Here is a 19,215-nt window from a genome sequence, read left to right as displayed (position 1 = left end):
TTATTTTCTTAGGTTATTTCCCCAAAGTGGATTTCCCAAGTTACAATTAAAGTTTTGATTCCATGACACCAAAATACCATAGAGCCACCAGTTCAGTGTAAATATACCTGGGTTGAAATATCTTTGTATAATTTGTACAACTGTCCTTACAGAAAGCCATTCTTTCATTCAACCAAAAGTTCTTGAGCTTATAGTAAGTGCCAGGTGCCATCTGAGGCTTGAGGGACACAAGACAAAATCAGCAGTTCCTACCTTCATACAGTCTAATTACTCATCAGTTTGAGACAATTCAACTCTTCTTGGGTGTTACAACTTTCTCCAGCATTCCCGACATTCTCATTCTTCTATTCCCCCTTGACTCTTCAATTCATTTCTCCTGAAAAATACTGCATCTGTCATTTCATCCAGGTTTTTAAAAAGTCACTATAGTACTATGTTTGTTGAACTGATTCAAACATTACATTAAAATTTTGCTGTAATTCCATCTCCCAGAGAAGGCCAATATGAATAATTTGGTTAATTATCATTTTTAAGTCACCATATACTGAGTGCCTGTGATATACTTGCCAATTATTGAGTTATGTCTAGGAGGGAGCTATTATTAGCCCCAAATTACAGACAAGGAAACTGAGTCTTTAGAGGTTAAGATTACACAACTTCCAAGTAGCTGAGTCAGGATTCAAACCCACCTCTGTCTGACTCCAAAATCTGTGCCCATATTGAGCACAAAAGAGTAATTTCTTAAACAAACACTTTAATGGTTAACATCTAAAGATGGTTACAGAGTCATCTAAAAATAAGATTGTCTTGTCATAGGCTTGGATGGGAGTTCCTGGACTTCAAAGCAAGTGCTTTTGTAGAATTTTTTTCAAAGTGTATTCACTTTGCTAGGGCTGTCATAACAAAATATCACAGTCTGGTGGCCTAAGCAATGGAAATCAATTTTTTTTTTTTTTTGGCCCCACCTTGCCGTTTGTGGGATCTTAGATCCCCGACCAGGGATTGAACCTGGGACTGCAGCAGTGGAAGCGCTGAGTCCTAAACACTGAACTGTCAGGGAATTCCTGGAAATCAATTTTTCTCACCATTCTGGAGACTAGAAGTCTGAGATCAAGGTGTTGTCAGCATTGGTTTCTTCTGAAGCCTGTCTTCTTGGCTTATAGATAACTGTCTTGTCTTCATGTGGTCTTCCCTCCTCTGTGCATCCCTTCTGTGTCCTCATCGTCTCTTCTCATAGTACCTCAGTCATATTGGATTAGAGCCCACCCATATGACCTGATTTTACCTTCATTACCTCTTTAAAGGTCCTGTCTCCAAATACAAATTCCGAGGTACAGAGGAGGGCAATTAAAACTTCAACATATGAATTTTGGGGTTGGGGAGACACTCATCAGCCCATAACATAAAGTGAATCTGAATGTGTTCATCAGGACTTCCCTGGTGGCACAGCGGTTAAGAATCCACCTGCCAATGCAGGGGACACGAGTTCGACTCCTGGTCCAGGAAGACCCCATATGCAGCAGAGCAGCTAAACCCAGCATGCCATCACTACTGAAGCCCGCACACCTAGAGCCTGTGCTCCACAAGAAGAGAAGCCACCTCAATGAGAAGCCCTCGCATGGCAATGAAGAGTAGCCCCTGCTTGTTGCAGCTAGAGGAAGCCAGCATGCGGCAATGAACACCCAACCCAGCCAAAAAATTAAAAAATAAATGAAGGTGTTAATCATTGCACGAAGGAAATTGGATAACAGGATGCTTTGCCTTAACGTGTTCACTCCTATAGTTGCTTCAGAAATGTTTATGAGCACCCACTATGTTGAAGGCTTGGTACTAAGCTATGAACTTAAAAACCATGAAAGACGTGGTGCCTGCCTTCAAGGAACTCACAATCTCTCTGGAGAGCCATTTAGAGAGACCAGAGGTTCTCAAGCTCCAAAGCACATCAGTGTCACCTCTAGAGCTTGTTAAACCGTAAATCACTGAGCCCAACCCCCAGAGTTTCTGATTCAGTGGATCTGGAGTGGGCCCAAGAATTTGCATTTCTGACAAGTTTCCAGGTGCTGCTGGTCTGGAGACCTCACACTTTCAGAACTGCTGGGCTAGATGTATCAAGATCACATGTGACGTGTATGACTGAGGTGGCACAGGTGCTCGGAGAGCACACAGGAGGGGCCGTTTTCTGTTTTCATGCTAAAGCAGCTGAGGAGACAACTGGGAAAGTCCCTTTGTACCTGAAAATTCCCCAGAAAAAATTTTAGCATTTAATTGTAAACATATTATAGTAAGAGGTGACGCATTGCCTATACCATTAATTTGCTACTTGGCAAATACTACCTTTCATTACTAATTACATCTATATAAGAAAATAGAGCCTGGGTTAGTAATCAAGCCTGAGTTCTATCCTTGCTCTAAAAATGCTATGGGAACTTTGGCAAGTCACTTCCTGCCTCTGAGATTTGGTTTTGGTCATCTATAAAACTAGAAAGATTAGATGAGAAGATCCTTATGTTTCCTTCCAGCTCAGTCTCCATGATTCTATATACCTTGCCTTATCACAATAAAAAGATTCATGAGCGGGGACTAGAACCGTGTCTTTTGTCTCTGTGTATCTCCGTGGCACAGTACCTTGAACACAGTAGCTGTTCAGCAGATTGATTAACTGCCTGAATCAGTCCATACTATTGCAAGACACAAGAGATTCTCGTCTCGGGCATATATTATAGCTTCCCCTCACCCTAAGACTGACACTTATCCCACAGGCTTAGCTGCCGGAAGCTCTCGTTTTCAGCAGCCATTCCTCTTTGTCGCCACTCACTGACACCGCTAACTTTTAACATTGTTCCAACCCCCATTCATTTCTCTTGGGCACAATATTCAAGGAAATTATCCACTGACTCTATTGTCTTTCCATCCATTACCTTGCTTCCTGATTTTATTTAATCTGGCTCACGGCCCTCTGAGCTCTAAGTGTGACCTCGAATACACAAAGAGCTACCCCTATGTTTTAATCAGCATATATTTAATCAGCATATATTCCATGTATTAGGGCTCGTGGTTCTCTCACCTGTGGACCTTTGGCAAGTTTTTTACCTTCTTGGGTATAATTGTAATCAAGAGGACTAAAGAAAAACTCTAAGTATATGTGCCATGTGAATATCATGTATATTAACATGTATGTGCGGTATATATGGCACATAAAGTGCTTAATTAGACTAATGCTTAGCACATAGTAAATGCTCAATTAGTATTAGATATTATCCCTATAAATTAGATTGTGCTGAATTCTCTAAGCTTTTGGCTTAGGAACCTGGCAATCTTAATTTATTAAAATGCTTTTCTGAGAAAGGCAAAAGTTTGCTCCGAAGTCTATTTTTGAAAGCACAACATCCACTTGTCTTTTCATTCTGATAATATATAATAAAAATGGCAGGGGCAAAGATTAAGGTAGGGGAAATTCACAGAATCTTAAATGTGTTCTCTTTTGGGTTTAATTCAATTCAGTTTTTGGCTTTTTTTAATTATCTGTTTAGTACCTCCCAAACAGAGCTATGTGGTCTTAAAAAATTTACACTATAGTCTGTACACTTGAAGAGTTTATGGTCTCACTGGAGAAACATGGATCCTTTCATGCTAGATTGTCAGTTAATGCTTGCTGCTCTTAAAGATGATGCTATGAAGACTGTGAACACTTAGATAACAGAAGAATATGATTGTGTCAGATCACTAGTACAATAATTGCTGTGTTTAAAAACTGTGGGCTGAAATGGTCAGAGAAAGCTGCAAGAAGTCTAAATGGCCTTGTGTTGATCTGTAGAGATAGACTGAACTCAGGGATATATATGTAATTTGGGCTAAAGTATGGAATCTGTGTTGTCTTTACAGCCCAGCACAAGAAGACTGGCTCTTTGCCAGCATAACTCCTATTCATAAGAGTGACTTCAGAGATAATTCTGATGACTGCCAATGATAAATTGATTCTAATCTAGTGGGTGGGTGTCTCTCTAATAATGCAGCATCACTGAACACAGAAAAAAGCTTAACGTATCCAGGGAATCTATATTTCTATAAAGAGGATAGCACAGCTCACTAGCTCTCCAGAGTGAGCAAGATCGTACTCAGACATTCAAAGAAATGTAGACAAAATTATACATTGAAGGCCATAAAAAGTGGTTCCGTATTTGTAGTACAGTTGTTCTAGTTCTGGCTGTGGTGAGCTGTCCATGTTTGTTTTAGCAGCACCCAACCCAAAAAGAGAACTAAAATAGAATTGGAAAAGAGGAAGTGTATGTTGAAAATGTAAGTTTCTCCAAATTATTGAGTGGATTTCATCCAATCATGTTAATGCATATCTTCTTTGTCATTTGAATCTTGAACACCCTATGTGTTAACTACAGTGTAAGCTACTATTCCCAAACATAAGCTTCAAGAGATGATTTGAATAGAGAATCTTCCTAGTTTCTTCTCCAATAAAGAATGAAATAAAATCTATCACCTTTTTCATCTCTTTCACATTTTGCCTCATAACATCAGGAGGTCCTACTGATTTTTCTCTCTGGCTTTCTGCTTTTGAGTTATTTAAAGAAACTTTTATTCATTCATTTCCCATGTATTGGGGAACACAAAGAACATCACACAAAGCATCTTTTGCAAAATTCCTGAGGTTGCTCCCCCCATTCTTTCTCTCCTTTCTACCATATTCTCATCTTACTCATTCTTTAAGATCCACCTTAAGTTCTACATCCTCCATGGAGCCTCTCCTGACTTCTTCAGCCTCCTCTGAACCCTCCTCTTGTGGATGATACCCTCAGAACTTAATCATAGTTTACCTTGTTAAATCCCTTAAACTCATCTTGTATTCCTTGGGAAAGCAAACTGGAACGGTGGGGAGGAGACAGCTCCACCACTTAGCTATGTTACCTTGGGCAAATTACTTCTCTCTGTTTCTGTTTACTTATCTGTAAGCCAGTGAAGATAGTAAAAATGCCCATGTCACAGGATTTATATGAGGATCCATGTAAAGTGCTTAGAAAAATAAAAGCGCCTTTTTTTTTTGGCTGCTTTGGGTCTTCATTGCTGTGCGCAGGCTTTCTCTAGTTGTGGCAAGCAGGGGCTACTCTTCATTGCGGTACGTGGGCTTCACAGTGCGGTGGCTTCTCTTGTTGTGGAGCACAGGCTTTAGGCGACTGGGCTCTAGTCGTTGCGGTGTGTGGGCTCAGTAGTTGTGGCGCACAGGCTTAGCTGTTCCTCGGCATGTGGGCTCTTCCCAGACCAGCAACCGAACCTGTGTCCCCTGCATCGGCAGGCAGAGCCACTGTGCCACCAGGGAAGGCCCTGATGCTCACTTTGGGTTGCTATCACAGTGTCTCTTGCCACTTTCATTTGACCCACTGTCAGCACTTAGCCTTTATGTTCGATGGAAGGATGGTTTCTGCCCTCAATACATTTCTAATCTAGTTATAGAGACTAAACAAATACAGAAAAGTAAAGCTGTACACTATTAAATGACAAATGAGATACACAATAAACAAATGTTTCATTACTATCTTTTCAGTGTCTAGCAAGATGTTCCATGACATCTTTTTTCTTTTAAGATTTATTTTATTATTTATTTATTTTTGGCTGCATTGGGTCTTAGTTGTGCACGGGCTTTCTCTAGTTGTGGTAAATAGGGGCTACTCTTTGTTGTGGTGCCCCAGTTTCTCACTGTGGTGGCTTCTCTTGTTGCAGAGCATGGGCTGTAGGCTCGTGGCCTTCAGTAGTTGCGGCACGTGGGCTCAGTAGTTCTGGCTCAGGGGCTCTAGAGCACAGGCTCAGTAGTTGTGGCTCATGGGCTTATGGGATTGCTCCATGGCATATGGGATCTTCCTGGCCCAGGGATCAAACCCATGTCCCCTGCACTGGCAGGAGGATGCTTAACCACAGCACCACCAGGGAAGCCCCAATGAAATCTTTTTGAGCGATTTTTGAAATCTTTTTTTTTCCTTTTACTTAGGTGTACGTTGGGCTTTTCCAAGTCTTGCATTAACAATTTTATTCTACTTTTGAGAAGATGGCAGACAGTCCCCTCATCAGCTTTCAAACATATGAATTCTCTCTATCTCTGCCTCTTTCTCTGTCTCTGTCTCTCTCACACACATACACAGTCCCTTTTCTTTATCAGTTAAATACGCAGGATTTTTGTGCTTGTGCCTGTCCTTTTGATCTGAGACATACATTCTCCTCAACTGCTAATAAGGTATTTTATAAGTCTCCAGGCTTCCTGTAGCCTTTATACATTCTAAGCAACTTTGTTTTGTTTTTACCTATCCAGTAATACTCGGGAACTATAAAATCTTTGTTTACAGTGCCTTCAATAAATATGGATTATTTTTACTCAAATTGTCATTTACAAATGTGTAAAAATCCAAAAATAAATCTAGGTTATTTTTATACTTAAAAAAAAACACAAATGAATTATTAATGAATTTAAATATACTTTACTGAATAATAAAAACCCTTTCTCCAACATTGCTGAGAAAATTGGAGGCTGACTAAAGGAGATTTATAAACTTGAAACAAATGTCACATCTTATCAAGGACAAGAACCAGTTCTAACTTGACTACATAGATTTCCTGACTATTCCGAAGTTGGGACATTCTGGATTTCTTAGCTGACCACTACCACAATTATTACAACTTAAAAAGGAAGCGTCAGTCCTCTTATTTTTATTTATTTTAAAATTTAATTTATTGAAGTGTAGTTGATTTACAATGTTGTGTTAATTTCTGCTGTACAGCAAAGTAATTCAGTTATACATATATTTTTTAAATTAATTTATTTATTTACTTACCTATTTATTTATTTTATTGGCTGTGTTGGGGCTTTCTTTAGTTGCGGCGAGCGGGGGCTACTCTTCATTGTGGTGCGCAAGCTCCTCATTGCCGTGGCTTCTTTTGTTGCGGAGCACAGGCTATAGGCGCATGGGCTTCAGTAGTTGCAGCACATGGGCTCAATAGTTGTGGCTCATGAGCTCTAAAGCGCCAGCTCAATAGTTGTGGCGCACTGGCTTAGTTGCTCCGCAGCATGTGGGATCTTCCTGGAGCAGGGATCAAACCCGTGTCCCCTGCATTGGCAGGTGGATTCTTAACCACTGCGTCACCTAGGAAGCCCCTATACATATATATATACATTCTTTTTCATATTCTTTTCCATTATGGTTTATCACAGGATATTAAACATACTTCCCTATGCTGTACAGTAGGACCTTGTTTATCCATTCTGTATATAATAGTTTGCATATGTTAATCCCAAACTCCCAGTCCATCCCTCCCCCAACCCCCTCCCCTTTGGCAACCACAGGTCTGTTCTCTATGTCTGTGAGTCTGTTTTTGTTTCATAGATAAGTTCATTTGTGTCATATTTTACATTCCACATGTAAGTGATATCATATGGTATTTATCTTTCGCTTTCTGACTTACTTCACTTAGTATGATAATCTCTAGGTCCATTCATGTTGCTGTAAATGGCATTATTTCATTCTCTTTTATGGCATATATATATACATGTATATGGCACATCTTCTCTATCCATTCAACTGTCAATGGACATTTAGGTTATTTCCATGTCTTGGCTATTGTAAATAGTGCTGCTATGAACATAGGGGTGCGCGTAACTTTTTGAATTATAATTTTGTCCCTCTATATGTCCAGGAGTGGGATCGTTGGGTCATATTTTTAGTTTTTTGAGGAAACTCCCTACTGTTCTCCATAGTGGCTGTACCAATTTACATTCACACCAACAGTGTAGGAGGGTTCCCTTTTCTCCACTCTCTAGCATGTTTTATTTGTAGACTTTTTAATGATGGCCATCCTGACTGGTGTGAGGTCGTACCTCGTTGTAGTTTTGACTTGCATTTCTCTAATGATTAGTGATGAGGAGCATCATTTCATGTGCCTGTTGGCCTTCGAGGCTTCAGTCTTTTTTTTTTATTTGTTTTTGTTTTTGGCCACGCAACTTGCAGGATCTTAGTTCCCTGACCAGGGACTCCAGCAGTGGAAACATGGAGTCCTAACCACTGGACCTCCAGGGAATTCCCAGAGGCTTCAGTCTTTTTTTTCTTAAGTATTTTATTTATTTATTATTTATTTTTTTGGCTGCATCAGGTCTTAGTTGCAGTATACAGGCTTTTCATTGAGGCAGGCGGGCTCTTTGTTGCAGCGCAAGGGCTTCTCTCTAGCTGTGGCTTGCAGGTTTTCTCTTCTCTAGTTGTGGCACACAGGTTCCAGGGCACGTGGGCTCTGTAGTTTGCAGCATGCAGTCTCCCTAGTTGAAGCGCTTGAGATCAGTAGTTGTGGCTCACAGGCTTAGTTGCCCCACGGCATATGGGATCTTAGTTCCCTGACTTGGGATTGAACCCACATGCCCCGCATTGGGAGGCGGATTCTTTACCACTGGACGACCAGGGAAGTCCCCAGTCTTTTTAAATTTAGACCATTTCATGTCTTACAGTTTGTGGTGGATTTTCACATATATTCCACACACATGAAATACATGTGAAATTTTAATTTTTCTAAATAATTTTACAACTGTTGAGGTAATTGGACATATTTTAAGATATAGAAAGAAATGTATTGCAGTTGACTTTCTCCAAATTTCCCTTTTTCTTTTTCTTTCACTAAACAAGGAGAGAGTAAAATAAAAAATAATGGTAAATTTTTCAAAATTAAACATTAAATTAAAAAATGCAGTAATTCTTTTAGGAAAGAAGGAAATGCAGACCCAAATTACTTCTATTTTATTAATTGCAAATAGCATACAGAGAAAAAGCTATATAGATCTAGTTATGTAAGTGCATCAAGTAGACTCAGAGGTACTTTAAAACACAGTGAACAGGCATCCTTTTCAAACCTTTTCTAAACTGTGATCACAGAAATTGCTGAAGTCATTCCTTTGACAATGACTTGATTAAATCCATATCAGGTAGAATATGGAAACCACGTAAAGATTAATTTGGCTATTGTTCAAATGAACATGAATAAATTCTCCCCTTTCCAGAGAATTGTTAGCATAATAATGGCCTTTATATTTCCAGAAGCACTTCTCATTTAACTATTAGTGTGATTTTTCTGATTCTTTGTTAGAATCTTTGAGACAGCACCGGTTGTGTTTGTTTTTATTATTATAACTACAGTTTGATGAATCAAAACATTGAGTTCCTTACCTTCAAAGAATAACTTTTAACACAAAACATACTTGAATGTTTAATAATTATCTTTAAAAGCAGTTTTAAGTAAATAAAAGCTCTTTGCCAAGCAAGGTCCATGTTTTGTAACTTCCAGCTGTGAAGCCCCCACCATATAAAGCACACATATTAAATGTTAATCGCTTCAGCTAAAACTAATTAAATATTTAGCCCTACAAAGATCTAGAGAAAGTGAAAAAATTGAACTTGATTTAACATATACAACTATTTTGAATCACATTCTCTCCCAAGATGATTAAAATCAAACTAGCTAGCATTTTATCTTTGAAACCTCTGTGTGCAAGGCCATTCCAAAATTCTTTTTCACCATCATTGTTATAATCACAAACAGCATCATTGCTGTCATAGCTAATACTTATTAGAAGTTTACTCTGTGCTAGTCTACGTGCTTTATATGCAGAATTTTATTTGCTCCTTACAACAGCCCTGTGAGGTAAGTGCTATTATTATCTCCATTCAGAGTCTAAAGCTTAGAAAGGTTAAGTAACTTGACGAATGTCACATAAGTAGTAGTAAGTAGATCCCAGATCTGAAAGCAGGCTGACTCAGTTTAAAGGTTGTTTCTAACTTTTATTTTATTTTGCCTAAGTCCACTTAATTCACTTAAACTTGGTATAAATTGACTTTGTTTTATTTTTTACAATTTATTTATTTATTGGCTGTGTTGGGTCTTTTTTGCTGTGCTTGGGCTTTCTCTAGTTGCAGCAAGCAGGGGCTACTCTTTGTTGCAGTGTGCAGGCTTCTCAGTGCGGTGCCTTGTCTTGTGGAGCAGGGGCTCTAGGCGCACCGGCTTCAGTAGTTGCAGCACACGGGCTCAGTAGTTGTGATGCACGGGGTTTAGTTGCTCCGCTGCATGTGGGATCTTCCCGGACCAGGGATCGAACCCACGTCCCCTGCATTGGGAGGCGGATTCTTAACCACTGGGCCACCAGGGAAGTCCCATAAATTGACTTTAATCATGACCTTTTTGTTGAGACCCATTAAAGTATTCATTGAAAAGTTAGTAGAATTTTTAAAAAACCAAAAAAACAAACACATGTTTGTCAGATAAGTGGAGCAGACAGTGAAAGAATGCTCGCAGTTTGTTTAGCAATCTGGAGTGGAACTACAATTGTGTCCTGAAGTCTGGAAAGACTTTAAATAAAAGTGAAGAGGAGAAGGAGAGGGCATTCTCAGAACAGGTTGACTGCCTCTACAAAGGCAGAAAGTCTGGAAAGTGCTAGGTGAGTGGGAACAAGTGAGGACAGTCCAGCAGGGCTTATGAAAGGAAAGAGGAGGTAGAGGGGACAGAGGTAGGGGGTCACATACATCAATATTTGATGTCTTAGTACCAAGGATAGTTTTAGACCCCAGTAAGGGGAAAGCTTTGAATACTTGGGAGTTGAATTTGCGCCATCTCATCTCTTCCTCTCTTAGCTGCTGTATGACCCTGTATCATCCTATTTATGTTTCATTTTCCTATCTGTAAAAAAAGGAATAATTCTTGTTCCCTTGGGTTTTCTCCTAGTTATCAAAAATGAATGACTTAGGCCACACTACACAAACAAAAGGAAAATATGCACTATTTTGTAAGATGAATTAATAAAAGTTGTGGAATATCTGGGCATCTTTATATAACAAACACTGTACAAAACTTTTAATGAAACATTTAAATGCATTAATGACTGCAGCTATACAGATCTTCGGACCTCCTCATTTTTCCTTTAAGTGACAAGGACTTGAAAAAAATTAAAATAGGATGTAGCTGGCTTTCAATTACTTAGGCCCTGACACGTCAATTTATGGATTACATAGAATTTTAATTTACTCATTTCACACGTCGTTATCAACTCTACAAGAAGTTTAAAAGGACAAAGGATGAAAGTCGAATTGGTCAGTCTCCTTGCTATTTTCAAGGGGGGCAGGGGGGGATCTCCTTTGAGTCAAGACTCGGGGGCAGCCAATAATTGCTAGTATTGCCTGACTGTTAATAACAGGCTGATGAAAAGGTGAATACAACGTGAAAACTCTGATTAAATCAAGCGCGCCCTCCCACTCTCGCTTTAGATGAGGAATTTTCTTCTCTCTCCCGCCCTCGCAGAAGGGGCTGAGACAGCATCTGGCAGCACAATACTAACATTTGTTTCGTGATTTCCTCTTTACCGGGCACTCTGACACACAGCCCTTCTTAGGCATCAGGATTCAGCGCAACCTTTCTGCATTTTAAAAATAAAAATCTGCTAGGGAACCTGGGGGCTGGTCTTTTCACCGGCTGTGACAACTGCGATCTGGCCCCCTCCCCCGAGTGAGCAGAGCTCTCCCCGTTTTATTCCAGGCCTGTGACACCTCCACTCCCTCCGTGAAGCCGCCGTGACTCATCTTGCAGCTCCTTCGCCCCCTACGCGCCCCTAACACACAAACCCCGGAGGATCCAACCCGAGCCCACAGCGCGTGGTCAACCCGCCCAAGCCGAGTTGGAGGTCCGTCTGAGTCACACATAAAGACCACCCTCGTCGGCACCCCCCCCCCCCCCCCCGCACACAGTCCCTCACACCCCGGCGCGCCGGCTGCCTGGCCTCCCGGCCTGACACACCAACGCCCGTCGTCTCCGCGCAACTTGTTATGCTCCAGCTCGAGCCCTTGACCCAAAAACCCCGAGAAACGGAGAGCCGCTGAGCCGGCCTCGGGCGGCCTTTGATGGCTTTGTTATTGTTTGGGTTTGAATCGATACGCCCCTCCCCATCCTTCCTCCCTCGCGGCTCGACACCCAGCTCCCGCCTCCCCGCACGCCCCGCGCCCCTCCCCCTCCATTTTGGCGCCTTTTCCTTCCCGCCACGTCGTGGCGGCGTAGAGACCATTCTGACCGCGAGAGCGGGGCGGGGCGTGGGCGGGGCGCCCCGTGTTATGCAGATCGGTCGGCTTCTGGTTGGCTGGAGAAGCGGCGGCGGGGGCGGGGCCGGGGCGCGGCGCCGGAGCGCTCGGGGCGGGGGCGGAGGGGAGTCGCCCTGTCCCGTCGCTTCCCCACCCCCTCTCCTCCCTCCGCCCGCCCGCCCGGCCGCCCGGCTCCCCGCCTAGGCCTCCCGGAGAGGCCCCGCCCCATCTCCGCCCGCCCGCGCGCCCCCCACCCGCCGGGGCGCTCCGCCCCTTTACTCCTGGCGGCAGGGCGAGCCGGGCGTCTGCTGCAGCGGCCGCGGTGGCGGAGGAGGCCTGAGAGGACTTGGCGGCAGCGGCGGCGGCGGCGGCGGCGGCGGGACCGGCAGCAGCAGCAGCAGCAGCAGCTACAAGCCTCTTGTGCCGCGGCGCCGCCGCACGAGCCCCACGAGCCGCCCACCCCGCCGCCCTCGGCGCTGCCTGACCCCGCCGGCGTGTCCGTCCGCCGCCAGCCCCGGCAGCACCCCCAGTCGTCCTCCGACTCGCCCTCGGCCTTCCGCGCCAGCCGCAGCCGCAGCCGCAACGCCGCCCGCAGCCTCAGCCCCAGTCGTAGGCACAGCCACCGGCACAAGCCCAGCCCCGGCGCCCGCTGCCGCTCCTCCAGACACAGTCTCTACGCCGACACCCTGGAGGTTGGGATGCTCTTGTCCAAAATCAACTCGCTTGCCCACCTGCGCGCCGCGCCCTGCAGCGACCTGCACGCCACCAAGCTGGCGCCCGGTGAGCGGCCCCCCTACAACCCGTGGATGGAGGGGCGGCTGGACCCCCAGGGTGGGAGCCTGGGGGCTCGCGGGCCGGCACTGAGTCCCCCGTGACTCCCCCTTTCCTAGGCAAGGAGAAGGAGCCGCTGGAGTCGCAGTACCAGGTGGGCCCGCTCCTGGGCAGCGGCGGCTTCGGCTCTGTCTACTCAGGCATCCGTGTCGCAGACAACCTGCCGGTGAGTGGGCGCCCCGCCGCGGGGAGGGCGCGCCGGGCGGGGGGCGCACGGGTGTGTTTGGCCCGGGCGAGGGAGTCTGACACTCTCTGGGGGGCCTTCCAGGTGGCTATCAAGCACGTGGAGAAGGACCGGATTTCCGACTGGGGAGAGCTGGTGAGTACCCTGGAGGGAGCGACCCCCAGGATGGGTGGGGTGAGGGGCACCCTCCGACTCCCGCCCTAACGCAGCCTCCTCGCCCCTCTGCAGCCTAATGGCACCCGAGTGCCCATGGAAGTGGTTCTGCTGAAGAAGGTGAGCTCGGGCTTCTCCGGCGTCATTAGGCTCCTGGACTGGTTCGAGAGGCCCGACAGTTTCGTCCTGATCCTGGAGAGGCCCGAGCCTGTGCAAGACCTCTTCGACTTTATCACGGAAAGGGGGGCCCTGCAGGAGGAGCTGGCCCGCAGCTTCTTCTGGCAGGTGCTGGAGGCCGTGCGGCACTGCCACAACTGCGGGGTGCTTCACCGCGACATCAAGGACGAAAACATCCTTATCGACCTCAATCGCGGCGAGCTCAAGCTCATAGACTTCGGGTCGGGGGCGCTGCTCAAGGACACCGTCTACACGGACTTCGATGGTGAGCCAGGCCTGGGGGGGAGCTGCCCGGGAGGGAGCTGCCCAGGTGACTCGGCCTGGCCTGGAGGCCTCGGCAGGCTTCCCTCTCTGGCCCTTTGTAAAGGTCATCGGGCCGCCTGGCTCGATGCTAGCAGGGGTGGGGCGAAGGAGAGCTTCCCAGCGTAGGAAAGCCGGGGATTTCAAGCCAGCTGAACCTGTAATGTTTCTGGCATGATTTTATTTTTTAAGTGGAATTCAGTGGGTTCCAAGCTTTCGCGATGAATAAGAGGTTGTGGGCAACCGGCCGGTAGCCCAGATTTCTGAAGTCTGACCCAATTTCCCCGCCAGTAAAAGGATGGGAGGGGGGAAGACAGAGGAGAGAGCGGGAGAGATGAAAATTGATGCCGGTTTTGTAATTTTTGTTTTGTTTTATAAGGGAGTTAGTTTTCGGTAAGGTAGTTTTTAGAGCTGCAGTTTTCTCCCCTTGATCTAGGGACGAATAGGGAATAGAAACAGTACTTTCGCTAAATAATTCATTTGGTTGATTATTTATTTATTTATTTTGGTGTTGTGGGGTGAGGGAGTCGGGAATGAATGTTGTGAAATAAGATCCCTTGCTGGTTTGAAAATTAGTTGGGTGTCTCCGCAGAGAGGATGAAAACCTATCCTAGGGAGGGGCTTGGAGCGGGTTCTTTCAGAGAAGATGGAATGGAGAGCTTGAGATCAAAGCACAGGAGGGTGGATCATCATCTGAGCGGCTGAACCTAACAAACGACAGCCTTTCAAAACTTGTGACTGAGGCTTGTGGTTTGTGTTTATTTGCCCTTGGAGGACGCTGGGTTGGGCTGCATTTTTTTGTATTTAACAGTTAATGGCTGGCCGGGTCCTCCCATGTTTTTTCCTTGCAGTCTTTGCTGCCCCCTGGTGAGCACCAGCGGGATGGCCCCACTTTTTTTTTTTTTTTTTTTACAACTCAAAGTTTGTAAACAGGAATCACGTGGTCTGAAGCCAGCCCTGCATCTGCCCTTCCAGTGTGGGGAGGAAAGGGTGTGGGTGTCTGCCCCTGCGTTCAGAGAGTGGGGAGGAAGGCCTCTTAAAGGGCACCCTGCCTTAGGATATTGTGCAAGTGTCCTTGCCTGGATCATATCTGAGACAAGATTCTCGCCCGGCTCCTGGGCAAGGACATTTAATGCAGTTTAAGGATAGTCTGTGAGATACCTCCCTTGATCGTGCACCTCTTCTCATTGTGGGTGGTTCTGCCACATACAGGCCTCAGGCTTGGGGTCTTTGGCGACCCTGTTTGTTTCTTGGAGCTGTTTATGGTCTGGGCTGGTAGAGAAGTGGGTAGTGCTTTGGGTTGGAGAGTTCCCATAAGCTGCTCATCCACTCCTTTTAGCCCTGGGAGGAAATGGAGTTCACCCAGCTGCTGAGAGAAGTAGGGTGGTGCTTTTTTTTTTTTTAAGAGTTACTCATCAGTATACCTCTCAGTTGCTTTGTGTTTTTTGTGTTTTATTGTTGCTAAAAGTCTTTTCCTTCCTATTCCCCCGGCTCGCAGGGACCCGAGTGTATAGTCCTCCAGAGTGGATCCGCTACCATCGCTACCATGGCAGGTCGGCAGCCGTCTGGTCTCTGGGGATCCTGCTGTACGATATGGTCTGTGGAGACATTCCCTTCGAGCACGATGAGGAGATCATCAGGGGGCAAGTTTTCTTCAGGCAGAGAGTCTCTTCAGGTAACTTCTGGGAAGCCCCTTGTTGGAGAGAAGCAAGAGTCGCAAGGCTGATAGTCCTTGTGGGTGGTCTTTGAGTTTAGAGAGTTTCACCCTCCAGGAGATACCATGACCCCTGGCTTAGAATTCTAGGCAGATGATTCACACTTGAGAGCTGGTCCCCAGGAATCAAGTGGTTTGCATTTGAGGGTGCCTTGGCGGGGGGGAGGGGGGGGTTGTCAGAGGAAGACCATGTGTGAGACTATTAAGAAAAGACCATTTAGTTTCACTGAAAGGCTTTTTTAAGTACCACAAGGATCCTGATACCTCAACTCCTGGCTGTTTTGCCAGGGAGTGAAAAATTGAGAGCTCTTTGAGCCTTCTCCCTTAAGGCAGGCTCTCTTAATTCTGCTGTTCCAGTGACCTCATCGTGGGTGGTGTTCACATTTGTAAGACTGTAGGTGAATTGAGTCACCTCATCGTGCTTAGTGATGTCTCATCAGAATCCCTTGTCATCATCCTTCCTATTTCTGTTGAGTGGGCGTCGTGGGAAAGGCCCCAGCTATTGAAGTTCGAAAACCACAGATATAAGAGGGGAGCTGTTTTTTTAGCTGAAAACAGACCGGAGGATCTAGATATTAGTTAATACCTTCTCATTGAAGAATAAGCCTTCTAGAAAAGGCAGGGTCTCTGTTGGATCCCTGACTTGTGGGCCCCTGGGAAGCAACGTGGGAAGACCTTTGCATTGCAAAAATAATTTGAGTCATTCATAACCCCCATCTTGCTTTCTCTAGAGTGTCAACATCTCATTAGATGGTGCTTGGCCCTGAGACCATCGGATCGGCCGTCCTTCGAAGAAATCCAGAACCATCCATGGATGCAAGATGTCCTTCTGCCCCAGGAAACTGCTGAGATCCACCTCCACAGCTTGTCACCAGGGCCCAGCAAATAGCTTCTCGGGCAGGTTCTCCCCTCTCTGTCAGATGCTCCAGGGAGGGGGAGTGTCTGTTTTCAGCTTCCTGAGTACCAGTGACACTTCTCTCCAAGCAGGACAGTGCTTGATACAGGAACAACATTTACAACTCATTCCAGACCCCAGGCCCTGGAGGCTGCCTCCCAAAGAGAGGAAGAGACTCCACTCCAGGCGTCCTAGGCCTCAACTCCTCCCGTAGAAGCTCTCCTTCTCATCAGTGTCCAGCACTGCTGGACTTTGCAAAATCCCAGGGGTGGGGGTGGGGTGGGAGTGGGTCAGAATCTCGCCATGGAACTGTTCCCTTCATCAAGAGTTCTGCTGAATGCCGCGATGGGTCGGGGAGGGGGAAATCGGGTTGGGGTGGGATAGGACTAGCACCATTTTCAGTCCCTGTCACCTCTTCCGACTCTTCTGAGTGCCTTCTGTGGGGACTCCGGCTGTGCTGGGAGAAATACTTGAACTTGCCTCTTTTACCTGCTGCTTCTCCAAAAATCTGCCTGGGTTTGGTTCCCTCTCTTTCTCCCCCACCCCTTCCCCCCATCCTTCATATGAAAGGTGCCATGGAAGAGGCTATAGGGCCAAACGCTGAGCCACCTGCCCTTTTTCCACCTCCTTTAGTAAAACTCCCAAGTGAACTGGTCTTCCTTTTTGGTTTTTACTTAACTGTTTCTAAGCCAAGACCTCACACACACACACAAATGCACAAACAATGCAAATCAACAGAAAAACTGTAAATGTGTGTACAGTTGGCATGGTAGTGTACAAAAGGATTGTAGTTGATCTAATTCTTTTTTAATTTTGCCTTTAAGTTATTTTACCTGTTTTTTTTGTTTTGTTTTGTTTTGGGTTTTTTTTTTTTTTTTTTTTTCTTGGAAAGATGCGCATTCTAACCTGGAGGTCAATGTTATTTATTTATTTATTTATTTGGTTCCCTTCCTGCTCCAAGCTTCCACAGCTGCCGCCATAGTTTTCTTTTCTCCTTTCCTCCTCTGACTTGGGGACCTTTTGGGGAAGGCTGCAACGCTTGCTCTGTTCGTTCGTAGGGTGACGGGACTCAGGCGGGACAGCTGCTGCAGTTCCCTGACTGCTGTGGATCCCCTCGCCTGCTTACCCAAGTGGGCGTGGGGTCTGTGGGTGATGGGGGACAGGTGTTGCTGACTTGTGTATATAGAATAGATATATGAAAAGCAGTTCTGGATGGTGTGCCTTCCGGATCCTCTCTGGGGCTGTGTTTTGAGCAGCATGTAGCCTGCTGGTTTTATCTGAGTGAAATACTGTACAGGGGAATAAAAGAGATCTTATTTTTTTTTTTTTTTATACCTGGCGTTTTTTGAATAAAATACCTTTTGTCTTAATCTGTGGCGTAAGTGTTGTCCATGCAGAGGCATGCTAATGTACATTGATTGAATACTTGGTAAGTGCCAAAATCTATCCTGGGAGGAAAAGGAATTTTCAGCCTAAATCTGGTTTCCTTCCATAGGACTTCTGGGATAGTCATCTTTCTGAAATGAATGTATGGTCAAAGGGTAGATGGGCCAACTTGTTTGGACAAGATTTGGCTGGAGGGACCCAATGGAATCCCTGTCTCTATTCCCAATGCAGATTCTATGGGAGCTGGGCTAATATGGCATATGTGGCTGTTTCCCACCGCTAGTCAGATTTCATGAAATGGCCACTGGTGAGTAGAAGGTGTGGAACTATAGAGCATTTCCATCATTGCAGAAAGTTCCACTGGACAGGGCTGACCCAGAGATACCAAAATCTTGCTAAGCTACCAGTTGAGGCTTTTTTCAATTGTCTCTCCCACTAGGAAAACATTTTGAGCATGCACCCTTGATATCTGTTAGGTTTACTGGGAAACTGTATACCTGTGTTATTCTAAGTTCCTGATGCAAGTTCCCTTCACCTTTAGTGTAGGGTTTAGTCATTGACAATAGTTGATGTGTGGAAATGCATTCATTGTTTTTGACTTAAGCAGAGTTTTCCTCTCCAATGTGCTTGACCAAAAGCTTATATTGGAAGTAGGTGAAATGTTAGCTCTGCCACTTCCCACTGCTTGTGCTGGGATTATTAGCATTTTTAGTCCATGGTTTCTTTGCAGGGATCTCTTAAGCCCCTTGTTCAGTTTGTGAGAGTTTCCTTGAAACTGGTAGAACCCGCGAATCCGCTTAGTGCACGTGGCCTGACTGCATTCTGCAAGCACACTGGAGCGAGTACCACTGCAATATGCATATCAAGTACTGGTAAATATTGGTTTCTTGTTTCTTTAGAAGTAGCAGCAGCAGCCTGACACGTTCTTCCTTCCCCGTGGGTTGGTCATCTGGCTCCCTCCCCTCGGTGGTGCATGCACACACCCCTTGGATGCCAACTAGCCCAGATGCTGTCCTGTCAGGTTGTTTGAGGGTCCAGACCACAATGTCACTCACTCCTCATCTATCCTTAAGCTTAGACTAGATCCCAAACCCTAGCTTGCCCCCCACGTGGCTGCAGGAGAGGAAGGAAGGATTTCTTGGTTCTGGGGGGCTGATTTTCTCAGTTCCCCTTTTCTCTGTCCACCCCCTGCTCTTTCCTAACCAAGCACACGCAGAAACTATTCCCAGTGTCTTGGAGTATGAGGGTTTCATGCCTCATCCTTTCCAGTCAAGTTGACACTTGGCTTAAAAGTTGCCCCAAACTTATAATGAAATCTATCAAAGCCCCACCCTTCTTTCCCTTGAAGTGAGTTTCTGGCAGTTCCCCCACCCTCTGTTGAGACTGCTAGGGATGATTGAAGATGATAGTGTCTCTTTGAAGAAGAGTGTGCAAGATATTGGGTGCAAGACATGAGGGGTTGTATAGGAAGGGTGAAAGATCG

The 19,215-nt window shown here is 45.5% G+C and overlaps 1 protein-coding gene across 2 annotated transcripts; it reads left to right on the top strand.

Annotated features, from left to right (window-relative positions):
- The first annotated feature begins 12,353 nt into the window (after positions 1-12,353).
- PIM1 (Pim-1 proto-oncogene, serine/threonine kinase) lies at positions 12,354-17,716 on the top strand. Of its 2 annotated transcripts, XM_057700244.1 has the most exons (6): positions 12,362-12,872; positions 12,983-13,089; positions 13,192-13,242; positions 13,336-13,702; positions 15,236-15,412; positions 16,183-17,716. In XM_057700244.1, the coding sequence occupies exons 1-6, from the start codon at positions 12,791-12,793 to the stop codon at positions 16,338-16,340; spliced, it is 942 nt and encodes a 313-aa protein (XP_057556227.1). In that variant the 5' UTR covers positions 12,362-12,790; the 3' UTR covers positions 16,341-17,716. The 2 variants fall into 2 exon arrangements, with proteins under 2 accessions (XP_057556226.1, XP_057556227.1); XM_057700243.1 differs by having other exon boundaries at positions 12,354-12,872; positions 12,983-13,242.
- Positions 17,717-19,215: the final 1,499 nt, after the last annotated feature.

The sequence above is a fragment of the Hippopotamus amphibius genome, chromosome 11, assembly GCF_030028045.1.
Source record: "Hippopotamus amphibius kiboko isolate mHipAmp2 chromosome 11, mHipAmp2.hap2, whole genome shotgun sequence".
Classification (NCBI taxonomy): domain Eukaryota; kingdom Metazoa; phylum Chordata; class Mammalia; order Artiodactyla; family Hippopotamidae; genus Hippopotamus; species Hippopotamus amphibius.
This window is presented reverse-complemented; position numbering and strand designations above follow the sequence as displayed.

Excerpts from the sequence above, each read along its gene's own strand:
- PIM1 (XM_057700243.1), top strand. The coding sequence starts at position 12,791 with ATGCTCTTGTCCAAAATCAACTCGCTTGCCCACCTGCGCGCCGCGCCC. Across the intron at positions 13,243-13,335 it reads TTTCCGACTGGGGAGAGCTG|CCTAATGGCACCCGAGTGCC; the intron begins GTGAGTACCCTG and ends GCCCCTCTGCAG. Across the intron at positions 13,703-15,235 it reads CGTCTACACGGACTTCGATG|GGACCCGAGTGTATAGTCCT; the intron begins GTGAGCCAGGCC and ends CCCGGCTCGCAG.